The sequence below is a fragment of the Orbicella faveolata genome, unplaced genomic scaffold, assembly GCF_042242905.1.
Source record: "Orbicella faveolata isolate gen_17 unplaced genomic scaffold, um_ofav_v1 contig_47, whole genome shotgun sequence".
In the NCBI taxonomy this organism is placed as follows: Eukaryota; Metazoa; Cnidaria; class Anthozoa; order Scleractinia; family Merulinidae; genus Orbicella; species Orbicella faveolata.
The window spans coordinates 20,015,001-20,032,895 of NW_028301577.1; the positions used below are offsets into that span (position 1 = coordinate 20,015,001).

Here is a 17,895-nt window from a genome sequence, read left to right on the forward strand (position 1 = left end):
GTAGGTTCCTTCGAATGCGGCTGTAATTTGCCTTTCAAAGTTTTAATCCAGTTAGATGGAATTGCTTGGCATAAACCGTAATAGGTTAGAAAGTTAGTTTTAAGGGCAAAGTGAGAGCAGAAATCTCGGTAAGATGTAAATGTGTCACCGTTGAAGATATCTCTAATTTTTTCTACACCCGCTTCATGCCATTCTTTGTAGTACACTGAGTAGTTACCAATCCTGATGAATCTATTGTTCCAAAGAATTTCATCAAGTATTTCCTCTTCTGAGGACGGAGTAAACAAATTGATTGACTGCCAAGCCAACAAGGCTTTCTCGTAAAATTTGAGAGGAATTCTTACATTGAGATTTTTGAGATCAAAATTGCACTTAAGGAGAAATTTGCCACCACATTTTTCTAACATGGTAACAGGGATATGCGTCCAGCACGCGGAAGGGTAACCGTTATCAAGTCTTCGGATCCAGGTCGCTTTGAGAGCGTTGTTTATTGCATCAAAATCAGGCATTCCAAGACCTCCTTTTGCTCTCGGTCCAATCATTGTGGTTTGCTTTATCTTTGGGGTTTTCTTGCGCCATACGAATTGGGATATAACTTTATTAACATTTTGAATGAAATTAGATGTAACAGGGAGGACAGCGGTGTTATAAATAAGTTTGGAAAGGGCTAGTGCTTTTAGGATGACAATACGGCCATGTAGAGTTAAGTTCCTAGGGTACCACAGGTTAAGTAGGGAAGTCATTGAAGACAATTTCTGTTCAAAGTTCTTTTGAAAGGCAGCCTCTTCATCATAGGAGAAGTGTATACCGAGCGCAAGTATGGGATCTTTTGGCCATGTTATGTCTAGAGGTTCCTCCAAGTTGTTTTTGTTTGCGCCCAGCCACATGCCCTCTGTTTTACTTTTGTTTACTTCGAGACCTGAGCAGTTTTGAAAGGCATTGAGCAGTTGGAATAAATTTTGGGCAGATATACTATCGGAAACAAAAACAGTGGTATCGTCTGCGTATTGTGAAATTTTGAATTCTTTTCCGTAAATATTGATTCCTTGGATACCTGCATTAGACCTTATTGCGTTAGCAAGAATTTCGGCGCAGAGCACAAACAGGGAGCCAGAAAGTGGGCACCCTTGGCGAACACCTCTTTGTAGATTAAAGAAAGCGGAGGCGTAACCATTATTTGTTACACAGCTTGAACAGTCAGCGTAAAAGGTTCGAATCCACTGTTGTAACTGAGGGCCGAAATTTAAAGCCTCCAAGGTCTTAAAAAGGAAGTTCCAGTCAACGGTGTCGAAGGCTTTTTTAAAGTCAATAAAAATCGCCATGCCGGGAATGTTTTCCAGCTCAGTTATCTTCATGATGTCATTGATGAGTCTAATATTCTGTCCTATGTAGCGGCCCTTGACATAGCCAGTTTGGTCTTCATTTATTAATTTGGGAAGGACTTTAGCGATTCTGTGAGCTATTGATTTTGTTGCTATTTTATAATCAACATTAAGTAACGTTAATGGTCTCCAATTTTCTAAATACAGCCGGTTCTTTCGTTTTTTTGGTATGACCTTTATTATACCTTGTCTTTGAGTGATAGCCGAAAGCTTATGTTTTTAATATATTTTTAACCAGAGAACGTTTTTATTCCAATATGTCTTATCCTGGTTACAGTTCTATGATTTTAGTGTAGTTGATCGGCTGTCAATGGTGACTTCTGGTAGAATTGGGCCGCTTAATATTCGAAAGATGTGAACAATTCGTCTCTCACAGAATGACTTCTTGATCTCCTAACCTGAGTTTGATGTCAAATAAATCCATCTTTCATGACTAAAAGTTGACTGTAATGCCTGCAGGCTGGCTCCAAAATTACCTCAACACCATCCAGACACCAAATACATTCGAAAACAGAAATGTCATACGCTATAATCCAAGAATATTCACAAGAATATTTTCAGTCCAAAATCGGCAGAAAAATAAGAACATTCAGCCTGCGCCGGAAAAAAATATTCCTATAAAAAGAGAGTATAACCCGTAGGAAACTTATTTTCTACTCAATCTTTCTTGGTACAATATTCCTGGGAAAATCCGACTGATAATAAGGAAGGTGTGACCAAACACTCTCTTAACGTGACCGGTCACACCAACTGAGTTCGGCATGGCTTTCAGTTAAGTAATTTTATATTCAAATTTGAACCCACCGCTGTCTCGAGTTGACACCCACTTTTGATCACGAGTCTAGCAACCTCAAACGCTCCTGGTTTAAACTACGTTGATTTCAGTGGAGAAATCATGTCTGTCGTCGAGAGAAACTGGCAAACAACAAGACCCACCATCAGAGAAAGAAACAAGTATATGTTCAACAACGATCTCTTCAGCGATGTGAAGTTTCTCGTCAAGAGAGCCGATGCCGAAAGTGAAAGTAAACAAGTGATTCCCGCTCACAAGTTTGTGCTGTCGATTAGCAGTCCTGTGTTTGAAGCCATGTTTTACGGTGAGCTGGCGGAGACTACAGACTCTATTGAACTGCCTGACTGTGAGTATGACAGTCTGTTGGAGTTGTTTCGTTACATGTACAGCGATGAAGTGATCTTGAGCGGAAGCAATGTGATGGGAGTGTTGTATTTGGCGAAGAAATACATGGTGCCTTCACTGGCTGATAAATGCATGAAATATCTGCAAGATAACTTAGATCCATCGAATGTTTTCAGCATCCTGCCCTCTGCTCAAAAATATGAAGAGATAAAACTGGTCGATAGATGCTGGAAAGTTATCGACGAGGAGACAGAAGAGGCGGTGAAATCTGACGGATTTTGGGCAATCGAGAGATCCTTACTTGAAGTAGTAGTCGAGCGTGACACCTTGACGATCAAAGAGATAGAGCTGTTTAAAGCTGTTGACTTGTGGGCGACGAGGGAATGTGAGAGGCAAGGTTTAGCAGCAGATGGTGCCATTAAAAGAAAAATTCTCGGAGAAGATCTGATTAAAAGAATACGCTTTCCAACAATGAAGCAAGAAGATTTTGCCAGTGTGGTGTTGGACAGCGAAATCTTAACTCCAAAAGAAATCGTCAACCTTGTCAAATATCTGAGTTCAGTTCCGAGGTCCCCAGTGGGATTTCCAGAAACCAAAAGATGTGGTTTTGCTTGCGTCGATGACATTCAACGATGTTGCAGATTTACTTGGTTGTCAAACAGTCCTTGCCGTGTATATTGCGACCCCGTGCATGACGTCATCAATTTTTCCGTAGACAAAGACATAGTGCTACATGGATTGTGCTTATTTGGTAGTGAGAATAACACTTACTCGGTGGAATTGAAGATAATGAAGGCCTCGAGTGGAAAGATTTTGGCGTCCAAAGCAGGACAGTTCGCGTCAAAGCTATTACAGTGCGAGATAGGTAGCTACTATGGTTTCGAAGTATTATTTGACAGGAATATCATTTTAAAGAAACACACCACGTATGAGATGTGGACTAACATAAGAGGACCTCCTGGTTTGCTGCGCGGAGAAAACGGTGTTAGTTCTATTAAATGTCGAGAAGTTACTTTCACGTTTATCAAAAATCAGCTTTTAGCTGTCGATTTCAATATAACAGACGTTCAAAAGGGTCAATTCCCCGAATTACTTTTTGCCTTAAAATAGAAAACATTTTCTCACAATGCATTTCGCTGATTCGACAAAGATTTTAAATTGAATACCCACACTCAGTGCTCATTTATTCAAACTGCTAAGCGTCAGGGAGCACAAAGCTAATAAATGGTAGTTTGAACAATGTACAAGAAGTTAAATGTAAAATACTATCGTCAAAAACAAAAGTTAACGTAAGATACATTAGTTTGTAGTTCAGTTCCCTAAATTTACGTAGAAATAGCCTTAGTTGTGGCGTAAATCAATTTAAAGCGCCTGCAAATCAAATTAGAACTTAGATGTATCAATTTCCTTTAATTTGCGTGCTTGTTATGGCTATAAATCTTATGGGTTTCATGTGCGCTTATGCTACGCGAGTAAGAAAAATCTACCTACTGTTTGTATAGCCATAGCCCCTCTACTAACTATGGTATAGCGGATGGAATATAAGCAAAGCATGTAAAATATGCGGTAAAATTGAACGACATCACTATCAAGTCTATTATCAAACATAGCACTGATTTTTTAGTTACAATTTTACTTGAGTGTCCCACTTAAATAGTTAAACAATACAAAAACAAAAGAAACAATACATGTACAGAGGGAAAACCCTGAACAAGAACTGCTTCCCTACATATAGCACTACCTAGACGCAACTGAGTTATTAAATAAATAAAATCACAAGTTAACTAAGAAAAGGGTCGGAAAAAACTTGCTAACCTTCAACTTTGTTACCGATACATTTAATTAGTAGCTGCACCTAGTGTATTACAAATATTCATGAATTGAAGCATTGAGTCATTTTCGATTTTCTCCAAGAACTGCATTCCACTCTGTCCAGTCAATATAAATAATTAGGTATGGGTGTAAATTGTGAATAGCTATCTGTCATGAATAATAAATAAAGTCTTTGTTACCTGGGCATCTCTCATTAATCCTGGTATCCCTGTGTCCTCAATATATCCTTGACCACCAAAACTCTCCTGACCTTCTGAGCTGACCTGCATGGACTGTCAAAGTACAAAGTACAGTCATTGAAAAACGTGAACGTGACGCGTGTTACCGCACGTGTCGCGTGTTAAGCGTATTACCGCATGTGTATTCCCGCCATACGCATGATTTCCAAGACACTATCCGCCATTCACATGATTTCTAAGACAATTTTACCGCCATTCGCGTGTTTTTTTCTTAGAAATTTTCCTGCCATTTGACTTGAAAGCCACGTGGATGTCAATGGTCTATTTCATCTGTTTAATGTTTGACATGCAGACACCAAGAGCCAGAAACTCAAAATGTTACCATTGATCACCATTAGCAAGTCGTCAATTAGCCAAAAAAAAAAAAAAAACAGGAAATCGTCACTGTGATTGTTAAAATTTCTGTGTTACAGAAGTGTTTGTTGTTGTTGTACACACATACATACATATCCTTTATTTAAACACGATAAGATTTAAAGCTCAAAGCTTTAATCAATCAATCAGTCAATCAATAACTTTATTAATGTGTCAAATACATTCTAGCCGAGGATAAAAAACCCTCTCCTAATAGGGGACACATAAAATAAATAAAATAAATTATAAAATTTAAAAACCTAAATTTGATATTTACAATAAAAAGAGACTAAAATTTAACTTCATTATTTACAGTAATTCTAACAATTCTAAAATAATTCAATCGTAAGTAGATCATGTGCTACATAAAACACAGTTCCCGCATTCATGTTCAATTTTCTGTGAAAGATTAGTTAACATGATCTGTCTTTTAAAAGATTGTAGAGACGGTAAGTTTTTTAAGTTAGTTGAGAGTCGATTCTACAGCATAGGTCCAATATATCTTAGCGAGTGTTTCCCGTAGGTGACAGTATTAAATCTGGGAATGTGGAAATCTGCGCTTCTAAGGTTGTAAGTAGAACTTTTCAATGAGAACAAATTTTTGACGTTTGGAGGACACAAATCATGCTTCACTTTGAACATCAAACAAGCTATATATAGTTCTTGTTGTTGACATAACTACTCTATAAAGCCTAATTCAACTGGCGACATAAAGACATGAACATTACGACACAAGGAGGACGTTATGTAGTTATGTTTGCAGTGTGAACACCCTATCATAATGACGTAATAGCAACATAACCGCATGAACATAACGTCGCAAGGAAACAACACTGATCGTTTTCACATGTTGATGTTCACATTACCAACATAAGCGATTATGTCGTTATGCCGCTATGCCGTTATGCCGCTATGCCGTTATGTCGCTAGTGTGAACCAGGCCGAACTCAGCAGGTGCTAAATCAGTGAGAAGACAAAACAGCTCCCAAAACTCAAAACTCTAGGAGGCCCCTATCAAAGAAACACCAAGCATTGCACCTTATTCCGTGACTTACTGATCGTATGTTGCATTATAATGCATAACAGGTCTTACCTGTTTAGCAGTGTACAGTTTTGTGATTGGTGTAAGAAGTCTCAATAGCTGTAGTTCAACATCTGATGCCTTGTTACACTCCTGTTTACCGAGCAAACGGCCAACTTCCATTGTCAGTAGAAAGGCTGCACGAGTCTCTACCTGGTTAATATGAAAGTTAAAATGTTATTCCATCTAAAGCTTCTAAAGCTTAAGAAATCTTACAGGGTGAGGGTCTTGAATACACACAAAGGGGGTCTGCTATGTTTCAGTGTGGAAATGCCCACTGGAAAAATTGAATGAAAGCTCTAAAGAAAGGTGATAAATCTGGGTTTGACTTAAGCTTTATCTGGCACCGAAAAGACACCATTCTAAATCAGACACAATAATGTTAAGAGCTACAGTGACCTTAAAGACATAAAGACAATGTCACTGAATGCTCTCTTCTGATAAATTTTAAAGATTTCATTCCTTATAAAACTCAGTATTAAAAAAAAAGTATGACCGTATTTCTTATTTCTGTTTCCTTTGCATAGAATCCTAAAAGACAACTTGACGGGTAAAATATTTACAGTCTGTACTGAACAATCTAAATGGGACCAAGTGAAAGCACTCCTGTCTCTTTCAAATGGGCTCCTTCCCCACCCCCCCACCCCCAAATCTTAACTGTAAACACATCAAAAGGTTAGAGAGAGACATAAGGGTCAGTCAGTGATTGGAAGGATGGAAGAAGCTTTCTCTTCTTTGGGAAGAAAATACCATTCAAAGTCACCTTACTCATGTAAGAAACGCACTAGCATGCGAGCAGGCTCAAGTTTGAGGACCACAAATGAGAATGGCATAGCCACAAGTGCCAAATCAAGCGGTGAATCTGCAAAACGAGAAAGTAACTTTCTTGGTGCCTGTTCACCAGAATCCACTCTGCCAAATCACTTCACTCACCAACGCTTGTGCGTGACTCAAAGGTGAGCCTGCTGCAGGCTAGAAACACACCATCAGCTGGATCTCTCCTCCACCCTCCCCACCCCCAACCCAATTTAGAGAATGAAAACCTTATGTCTTGCCTGTTACACAAGTTAAGCAAGCAAGAAAACCACTTACCTCCATTCTAGCGAGTGTCTGCATGTGAAGGGGTGAACCACTAGTAATTTCCCAAACACTGATCTTCTCAAACAATAATCCTGAGCCAAACTCATAATCCTGCAAACCAAGGATACGATTAAAATATAATAAACAGACTGCAAGGCTGGTATGAAACCTCCAATGGAAAAAGAATGCTATACAGTAAAATCCTCATTTTTTGCAACCAATTTTTCAAACCTTTCAATTATTTAGCCTGAAATGTTGGTCATATCCTACCCTCAGCCTAATCCCCAGACTGAAATTTCAGTTTACCACTGACTCAAAGCAATTCGTTCCTCCCTTGGCCAAAAAGGTTAGGAGAAATTTACCCTACATTTTTCAAATCTCGTGATATTTAAAGCCTATTTTTATTCCCCTAGATTGTTTGAAGAATTGGGATTCCAGTGTACATCATCAGGTTGACACCATACATGTAGCTTTCCGCTTCTACTACATCTCATCAGCCAAGCTCAAAATTTAATTTCAATTTAATTTTTAAACTCAAATTTATATTTCTTAAAATGTAAATTTCCCTTACTAGTTGCCAAAAATTCTCTCATATTAAGAAACTATCTATAGATACAGTGTACTAGTCAGCAAGTTTCTTTGTTGATATAAACTGTAGATGTTGACCTCTCTTGGGTATTTAACTGAGTTTGAGCATTTAATTGCCTTTACATGGTCACTCAACCAAGTCTTTAAATAATGTTGGCATCTTTTTGACTGTCTTTCAGTTCATGATCAGTTGCCCAATCAAAATGCAAGAACTATGCAAGGCAGATTCATCAAGCTCCATACACTTGCAGTCTGACAAATATTGACATCTCTGCATGAGCCTACATTTCTTGCAATTTGATTTGCTAGTTAAAACAGAAGTTATCAAAAAGACTAAATTAAAAACACTTGATCATGTGGCAATGGTACATCAATCTAGATCTTTACTGTTATTTAAGTAAAACACATATTGTCAACACAGTTTTCTTTCACAAATTAAGGTCAAAAAAAGTTATTAAATGATTTTCTCTATTTCCAAACCTATCCTTACCTCCTTATAACACTTGATGCCGAGATACTGTTGTGAAAACGTGTTATCGTTAACATGTCTGATATACAAGAAACCCCACGGCCTTCCTCTGACACCTGAAAACAGTTGACAAAAACACATTATGTGATTCCATGCACAATGTTTAAACTTGTCTCATCAGACGAATACTGCAAATTCAAATGATTTCTGATAAAAAAACAAAAAGAGTGAGAGTAAAGTGCCTTGCTCGCCCCAAAATAGTGAAGAAGAAAAATGACTGAGGTTAAATTTCTTTACCCTCAAGATGCACCAATATTATATAAAAAGAAATTATAAAATCCTTAGGTAATGGTGTTAGCTCAATGAAGTGCAAATTTGTGACCAAAGTGTCATGAATGAGTAGTACACTGTTTGCATTAGGCAGTGGCTGCAAAAAGAGTTGTCAGGGATCAAACTGTAAGATTTTCCATTCTCTGCTTACCTTGTAAGCACGTGATCCATCAAGCAAAAGCTCAGCTGTCGGAAGCTGCCTGGTGCCCAGTTTGTTTTTTAATCTCTGCAATTAGTTGTAATTACACATCAATGCCTTTTTTGTCTTTTTATTGTGGAGGTACATTGTATCTGTCGAGGACAAGGGGGAGGGTAGCAACCCAGAAGATTCCTCAATTACTATTTTTGGGATTTGAAACCAACACATTTTCAGCTAGAATAGCATACTTCACTGTCCTACAGCAGCCTATCAATTAAATCTTCTACTTGTAAACCACTTTACCAAATTTTGAAATTGACAGTACACCAGCAACAGAACACAAATGCCTTCTATATAGAAGAAGCTTTGAAGGATATTCTAGGCATCAAGCAAAAATTTGTCAATAAAAAAAGAATCAATGAAATGAATGTGCATGTAATGAAATAAGTTAGTGTTCTGTCTTTCAGAATGAAATCAATTTAACATTAAGAGCAGCTTCGCCTAAATATCAACTAGACTTGGAAATAGCGAAAAAATCGAATTTCTTCAAACTCGCCCAGAATGAAGCCCTACGGGCACTAGTTACAAAAATATCGTTTTAAGTTCGATAAATCAAAAATTATTTTTTTCCGCAATTTTTTCGTTTCGATGCCCCAAATCGGCCAAAATCCATCGAAAATGAGCGGCATATTCAGAGGCTCGTAAACTCAAAAGTAAAAATCTTCATTACAAACTGATTGCACGTCGTATTTGTACTTCCTTTTTTGTCTATTTAGAGCTAAATAGATCGTGATTTGATTAGAACTTAAATATTTGACGAATTTTCTAAATTAACGACCCAAGTCAGCTTTACAAGAGGTCTACATTTAGCCTATTTTCAAATGCTAAAAAGGCGTTCTGGTACACGGCTTTTCCCAAAACGACTAGTTTGGTGTGAAAGAGCATTCTTTCTTCTTCAAATTAGTGAAATAAAATTTTTGGGTAAATAAAATCGCGAGCGCTGAGATAGCGAACTAAATGCAGCACTTCTTCCTGAAAACGTGACCTTTGACCCGAGCGTAACGAAACCGATTACTGCAAGAAAACCCGGAAGAAAAGCAAACGCTTCGTTACTTTGAAACAATTTCTAGTGATATCTCTCCGAAACCATGATTGCAAGAAACTATTTCCAGATATGAAATCTTACAGGGTCAAAAAAGGAGCTAAAGGGCGCATTTTGACACAATAACTTTGTTTGCTGAGAATTGAAGTCAATGACCGTTAACGAATTCCAGTGAAATTTGCAAACTTGAAGTATGTTAGCCGATACTTACCTGAATATTTATATTAATAGAAGAGTCGTCTTCTTGGATTAACCTTCAAAAGAAGCAAGATCCAGATTTGAAAACCTCTAAAAGAAGAAATGTTTAATGTTCCGTGACCTGCCCGCTGCTATAAATTAGCTTAAATTCCATGCACATGCCGACCGCATGTTTGTCGTAAAACCAACTGAACTCCACTGACAGTTTCCATGGGCAACCCCAAAATAAACAATCCCCAAAAATGTAAAGTGAAATTGGCTGTCTTCATGAACAGTTAGAAGCTAGAGTCAAGTTCCATTACCTTTTAAAAGTGCTTGATTCTACTTTGTTCACTCAGTAGTTACTGTCACGTTCGAATACTGCGTAGTATCGGTCACGCCAAAACACTGCAGACCGTGCAGACTGAGTAAGTTTCCCATACAAAGTCTTGTACGCGTTTGTCTATTGAATCAAAAGTCAATTCTGCGCTTGTGCAGCCTGTGGATAAATGACAGACTTTCAGATATATTCAACACTATTTTGTAACTAGACCCAAAAAAGGAGTCACAATGAAAAGCCCAAACAAGTGTCTGCAGTAACACAGCGGTCAAACGTCTGCGCATGTGCGAGCAATGGAGCAACTAAAAGGTGGCCAAAATATTTTCATGACACTGTTCTTTTCATGGGTCATCGGTATCCTATAAATGACATTTTCCTCGTTATTTATATATTTGTTTATGTTTTAGCCGGTACAACGAGAGCTAACAGAAATGACTTGAGAGTTAAAAATTGTTCTACCTTCTGCTTGTTGCAGGTCTTTCTTTTCCGTGGTATGTATTTTCCGTGCTCCTTGAATTTTTTGTCCGCCTCGACTTTGCATTTAGTGCACCAGTTTTTTCCAGGTTTGTAGTTTAGAAAAGCTTTTCCCACCTGGTCAAAGACCAGGTACAGTCGATTTGGGATCGGTATTTTGGCCAGCTATGCCCCCATGACGATGGACATGAACATCGTTTGCCGTTTCGATTCATCTCGTTCCTGTGCTTCAGACAAATCAAGGATCCGGATGGAATCCCTCAGTCCTTGCCAAAATTTTTCCAGCTCGTCTGAGCGAAGCCGAATCACTGCAATTGTCTTTTTCTTCTCCCATTTTTCCTTCTTTTACACATCGTTTGTCGTCCGTTTCCGGCGTCACGCATCGTGTGATTAATAAAAACAAATAAAAATATACTACGCCGTCGGCTCGTAGCATGACACGGGTTTTAAGACTTATAAACTTTTTTGGTAAAGCTCAAAACAAAATGGTAAATCAACAGAATACCGGTAACTTAATAAACTTTGTGTCTGAAAAGTCTTAAGTTTTCCTTTTACCTGCTTTCTTTTCCTTTTACAGATTTCTATGAACTTTTCAATTTTTTTTCGTAAATTTTGCGTGACACCGGTTGTTTCCCATGTTTTCCTTTAAATTTTTGCGCGGGAAATTGGCGCGCGGTTGCCAAAAAATGTACCAATTTGCGCATGCCCGACGTTTGAACGCGGTGTTGTCTGCAGTCTGCACGATCTGCACTGTTTTGGCGTGACCGATTCGCGGCATTCGAACGTGAGAGTACTGGACAAAGTCGACGCAAACAAATAAATTCAAGCACTTTTTAAAGGTAATGGAACTTGACTCTAGCTTCTAACTGTTCATGAAGACAGCCAATTTCACTTTACATTTTTGGGGATTGTTTATTTTGGGGTTGCCCATGGAAACTGTCAGTGGAGTTCAGTTGGTTTTACGACAAACATGCGGTCGGCATGTGCATGGAATTTAAGCTAATTTATAGCAGCGGGCAGGTCACGGAACATTAAACATTTCTTCTTTTAGAGGTTTTCAAATCTGGATCTTGCTTCTTTTGAAGGTTAACCCAAGAAGACGACTCTTCTATTAATATAAATATTCAGGTAAGTATCGGCTAACATACTTCAAGTTTGCAAATTTCACTGGAATTCGTTAACGGTCATTGACTTCAATTCTCAGCAAACAAAGTTATTGTGTCAAAATGCGCCCTTTAGCTCCTTTTTTGACCCTGTAAGATTTCATATCTGGAAATAGTTTCTTGCAATCATGGTTTCGGAGAGATATCACTAGGAATTGTTTCAAAATAACGAAGCGTTTGCTTTTCTTCCGGGTTTTCTTGCAGTAATCGGTTTCGTTACGCTCGGGTCAAAGGTCACGTTTTCAGGAAGAAGTGCTGCATTTAGTTCGCTATCTCAGCGCTCGCGATTTTATTTACCCAAAAATTTTATTTCACTAATTTGAAGAAGAAAGAATGCTCTTTCACACCAAACTAGTCGTTTTGGGAAAAGCCGTGTACCAGAACGCCTTTTTAGCATTTGAAAATAGGCTAAATGTAGACCTCTTGTAAAGCTGACTTGGGTCGTTAATTTAGAAAATTCGTCAAATATTTAAGTTCTAATCAAATCACGATCTATTTAGCTCTAAATAGACAAAAAAGGAAGTACAAATACGACGTGCAATCAGTTTGTAATGAAGATTTTTACTTTTGAGTTTACGAGCCTCTGAATATGCCGCTCATTTTCGATGGATTTTGGCCGATTTGGGGCATCGAAACGAAAAAATTGCGGAAAAAAATAATTTTTGATTTATCGAACTTAAAACGATATTTTTGTAACTAGTGCCCGTAGGGCTTCATTCTGGGCGAGTTTGAAGAAATTCGATTTTTTCGCTATTTCCAAGTCTAGTTGATATTTAGGCGAAGCTGCTCTTAAATATACAAACTAACTCATACATTATTACTAATAACTACTTTGAATTAAGCTGTTACCTGAACTTCAATGTTATTTAATTTGCCATCTTCATTTCTTGTTAATAGGTAAAACATGGTGAGGCCCTTGGTTCCCTGAAACAGTAAACATCTTTTAGTTAGTTACCTTAAAAAAGGTTCAGCAGTCACATTATTTGATTTGCATCTCTCACAATAATTTATTTTTTTGCATGTGTTCTCTTGGCATGTGTTTTGCATCTGTAGGTAGAAGCTTTCAGGTTGATTTCAGTATCATTTTCATACAAATACCAGTTACTGTAGGTTTTAAGATGGCAGCCACCACCAGTTAGTTATTAGCGATATGCTGCTATTCTGGTGTTCCTGGTAGGAAATTTTACTTTTATTTTTGTTTGGCGCTTAGTAATATAGTTGATTTCGTCAATTACAACCCCAGTGTGTCTGTGGTGTGTAATACATGCCTTGAGTGATACATGGACCATGTGTGCAGTAACAAAATTAGGCACCGTCCTAGTCTTAAGTCTTTGCTGTCTTCATGTACTGCCTACTCACCTTTCTTCTATCTAAGTGTTGAAATGTCATCCCATGTATGATGCCACAGGATGACATTATAACACTGGGAATTCAGACATCCTGTCTCCTTGCCTGAGTCCCTTGAGGGTCAAGTGTGAGAAGATGGCTGACACTTCAGACTAGTATAATCCTTGAGTCTGGACTAGTTACTTAAATAGGTTCCCAAGCTTGTGGTTTACTTTGCTTATTGAAAACAATTAACTTTATACTTCACAAATGGCAATGGGTAGAACTTACAGGTACAGTAGAGCCATCAGGGTTCTGTACTCTTGCTAGAGTTAGTGTCACATCTGCATCTGTAGCGGAACTGAACCATTTATAACCATACAGTTTGTAGGTACCTTCATCCTGAGGAACAGCTATGGTCTCTGTTCCATTTGCTATAGAAACAAGACAAAAACAAGACAAACACCCAGGTAATAGTATTATTCTAAATGTTGGAAACTGTTAGCTATATAAGATAATGCTGTACAATATTCAGGACATCATTTTCCTTTTATTCTAACTTGCATTTACGTATGTCTTTCTTCTCTTATGATAATCATATCATCTTTAATGTAAATGTTAATTTAAACTATACTTAACATGCGGCCAATGCCAACTTATATCTGCATGACAGTGACCAACTAGAAAGCTCATTGGCTACTTTGGTCACTATACACAACCAAATATCGTTTCTTCTAGTTAATTTCTAATTGTATTTTTTTCTGTTTTATTGTAAACCATGTTATTTTAAGTTGTTTTCTGTAAACAGTGTGCAATAATAAAATACTGAAAACTGAACTGAAAGTACTATTAGTCAACAGTCTAGAGCAACATTTCTGATGACAGGACAAAGGATTGCAATAGCATTGCTCAACTTGTGTTGAACATTGTTGAAGTGTGACCCTTGTTACACGTTGTTGTGTAAATGATTGAATGATTTATTATTCAAGAAACTACATTATACATACTCATTATGTATACATAGTGCGTGCCGATGTGATAGAATGTGCTGATGCATCTGATTACACGTGCATATTACTACATGTGCAACATCCTGAATTAATTAATTCAGACTAACAGACAAATCTTACAGATCAATCCATCAATCAGCAGTAAAGACATTGACTGAAGACATTGACAGGAGCAGATGGCTCTTTCATCAGACGTACAATCATGTCATATGTAAACTGGGTACTTTCTGTCAACCACATACATGTCCTTTTCCACTACCAGCTGCAGACAACCTATTTCTCTCACTATTTAGTAAATATACTGTCTGAATAATTCATTAACTCACCAACATCTGAACCTCCTCTTCTTTCTGTCATCCACTGACCAGATGTCCAGAATTTCTCAGGATCTCTGCTTGTCAAATGATTGTACGCATCCTGTAGAACACTTAGATTCTCTGTTAAATCTGAGACCTACAAATTAAATGTAAAAAACACTATTATAAAAATCAACATGGTAAAGCAGGGAACTTTACAATAGCAAGTGTACTGACATATGAAAACTACTGTAGGTGTTAGTTTGGAATAAAAAAGTATCACTTTCTGAACAAGAGCAAATGTACAAAAGAAGCCATGAAATAGCGCCTAAGAGCCACAGTCTAGAGTATCAAAATTTAGAAAGGACAACATTGGACAGAGTTAAATGCAGACACTACCTCAATAGTCTTGGCTGCTCCATCAGTCATTGCCAATGGACAAGAGTACAAACCAGAGGAAGGAGAAAACATGAATAGCTTCACAGCTTGATATATGCGACTAAAAATACCAAAAAAATGTCAACTGAAGGTAAAATGCTCTTTAAGTCCCAGGGATTGTAGAATATTTATGCTAGACTTACAACCTACATGCAGCAGTCTGGGTTCAAGCCCTGGCCAGGGTCATTGTGCTGTGTTCTTAAACAAGCCTCTCTACACACACGAGTGAAACCAGTGAGCTGTCCATGATAATGATCTGTCAAGATGCCTAGGGGTATCCTGGAGAAGACTTGCATCCTATCTAAAGGAAGTAGCAATACCAGTGTGCAGAGCAAGTCATGGTCAATAGCCTGGAGCTAGTGGATATTGCAGCCATGGTGGTAGATTTTGTCCTTCATTTACTCAACTGGCAAGTGATTCAGTTACTCCAGAAGCTTTTTGAGGAAATTTGCATTACAGATTGAAGTACTATAAGAGTAGAAATTTTGGGGTCTATTGAGAATGACACTCAGGTTAGTATCATAGCTATAGCTTGCCTGAGAGACAAGCCCAAAAATCAGTTTTCTTTGCACACAGAATACTTCAGATTACTACATGTTACTTGCTACTCTGTTGATCACCGATCACCAAATCAATTAGATTGGAACAGAAGTGCTGTTCCAACAAAAACTCATTTAGAAAAATGAACAAATCAGCTTTATCGCCTGCCCACCTCCCACACACAAAAAAAGACTTTTACCTCCACTGTCCATATTTCCTTTCATAGGGAATGGATATAAGTCCTTCTTCAGCTGACACATCATGTAACTGTTTCCATCCCTTACAAGTCTGAATATTGTCCACTCTTCTGCCCCATGCATCAAAATGCTCTAGTTTTGGTGGCTGCAGCTCACATTCTCGTCCCATGGAGTATATATCAGTCGCCACTCTATGTCCAAAACGTTCTAAGTCTGACCAGATTTCTTGTAAAATCTGAGGTTGCAAACAAAAACACAGCAGAACATGATTAAGCATTTTCTAACATAAAATGAAACCAAAGAAAGCAGCTTTTGTAGATACTGTATTAGGGAAATGGTAACAAGAGCTCACTCTGAGATTGTGGGCACTACATGTGGTATGATACAGTGAGTTCAGTGACCATTTTGCAATGCTAAATCTTGATAGATCCTTTAGATAGTACACACAAATTATTTAAATAATGGCAAAACAAAACAAGCATGTCCAAATATCAGCCAGGAATTTGACAGTTGAATTTGCTACTAGACAATTTCCAATAATTATTATTGTTCATTATCCAGGGGTGGGATAGAGATGCCCATAAGGGACCTAAAGGAGGAGGGAAGGGGCAAAGTGAAAATCAGTCCTCTCTTCCGGCACAATGGTGTATTAATGACACCAATTAGATAGGTAAAGTCTGCATGCGAGCCAAGTGGCCCATCAGGCTGGAGCTTATCCCGGTTTCTGTAGCATGAAGCGACTAGGAGTATTTCTACTTCCCCTGGATGGGATGCTAGTCCTTTGCAGGGTTACCCCCCAATAGTAAGTTTGCCGTTACCCATTTATACACCTGGGTGGAGAGAGGCACTGTGAGAGTAAAGTGTCTTGCCCAAGAACACAATGCAGTGTCCCCGGCCAGGTCTTGCACCTAGACCACTTGATCTGGAGACGAGTGCACTAACTGTGAGGCCACTGCACCTGTCAAATTAGGTGTTCAAAAATTATTCTAGCAATCTGGATGTTTTAATTTGAAGTGAAAAAGAAGGATAGGCTCTTCCCCTAAAATAAATCAATTGAGTCAGATTCAAATATAAGCAAGAAATAATAATCAATAATCAACCAAGAGAAGTCAATAAATAATTGACCCAATACCAGGCTGCAAAAATCGGCGACTCAAAAGATCTCAAAACATGGACCCCCAATCTGGACCCCCTTCAGAAAAGGATGCCAAACTTTCAAAATGGAAAACCATGTCTTGTGCTGTCCCCTACACAAACACACTTCCATATGTCTTTCCAGTCCAGCAGTGACTGTCATACTTCATCTAAGTTGTTAACATTTCGTTATGACAGGAATTCAAATAGAAAATAAGCTTAAATAAATAAGAATAATACTAAAAAAAAAAGACACAGTTGACACTCTTGTATTGAATGAGTTGACCACATCGAAAATATAAATTAGTAGCTCTACCTCGTTTGGAAGGATTCTTTTCAAGTACGACAGCAAAAATAAATCGCCACTGAACTGATTCCGAAGCCTTGGTGCTTCTTGAAAGAAAGACCCTCTCTTGGAAGCAGCAAATGCGGTGCCTCTAAAACTATCTGGAACATCACGATTGTTCAGTTCAAACGCTGTTTGTATGTTCTCTGAAGCTGAAGTGCTTTTGCACGCAACGAAACTTTGAAGAAAGAATCTTCTGGGTATCACTCTTACCCTCAACATCTTAATTGAATATAGACTATGATGACTCAGACAGTGGAAAATAAAATCGCTCAACAAGACTTTCCATCACATCTCAGCTGTTAAGGTCTGCAGATTCTGTAGCCATGTTGTTTATGGCTCAGCAACCGCGCTTTCAACAAGGAAATGCGCCACGCGAGAAACACGCGTGTTTTCCCGCGAAATATAGGGTATTCCCTCCATCACTTGCCCCTGCAGAGCCGCTTTTATAATGTCTGTACAAAACAGTAGTCGCTTCTGACATCTTCGTTAATCAATCCGTAAACTTCCTTGAAGACTTATAAGACTGTTTTTTTTTTCTTTTTTTTTTTCGATACCCCGTAACGTACGTCTGTTCTCAGCACAAGCGCTTCCTAGAATTACGGGTTAAAGAAGAAAAGAAAAGCGGAAAAGATGACCGAAAAGAAAAGCAACATGAATTACCTGCCTATGCCGATATAAATCAAGAGACCAGAAGAGCAAGTAAAGCACTCTTTTTC

General features: G+C 38.2%; 2 protein-coding genes and 1 pseudogene across 3 annotated transcripts in view; 1 reads left to right on the top strand and 2 right to left on the bottom strand.

Annotated features, from left to right (window-relative positions):
• The window catches only part of LOC149097523 (acyl-CoA dehydrogenase family member 11-like), a 29,090-nt gene extending 22,925 nt beyond the window's left edge, over positions 1–6,165 (bottom strand). Inside the window, exons 1-2 of one of the 2 annotated variants that reach the window (XM_089279328.1) lie at positions 6,040–6,165; positions 4,533–4,625 (exon numbers count right to left, since the gene is read on the bottom strand). In XM_089279328.1, the coding sequence (XP_089135454.1) occupies positions 4,533–4,625; positions 6,040–6,150 (204 nt within the window). In that variant the 5' untranslated portion in view covers positions 6,151–6,165. Of the gene's footprint in view, positions 1–4,532; positions 4,965–6,039 lie in introns of those variants that run through there. The other variant, XM_089279329.1, reaches the window with a different exon arrangement.
• On the top strand, positions 2,207–4,537 carry LOC110066982 (BTB/POZ domain-containing protein 6 pseudogene; annotated as a pseudogene).
• On the bottom strand, positions 6,052–17,514 carry LOC149097526 (acyl-CoA dehydrogenase family member 11-like). The gene is made up of 10 exons (XM_089279336.1): positions 17,147–17,514; positions 15,699–15,931; positions 14,921–15,020; positions 14,552–14,678; positions 13,507–13,649; positions 12,739–12,813; positions 8,646–8,720; positions 8,186–8,280; positions 7,120–7,218; positions 6,052–6,180 (listed from the first exon to the last, which is right to left on the bottom strand). Exons 1-10 carry the CDS (start codon positions 17,396–17,398, stop codon positions 6,177–6,179), a joined length of 1,203 nt encoding a protein of 400 aa, XP_089135462.1. The 5' UTR covers positions 17,399–17,514; the 3' UTR covers positions 6,052–6,176.
• Between the last annotated feature and the right edge of the window lie 381 nt (positions 17,515–17,895).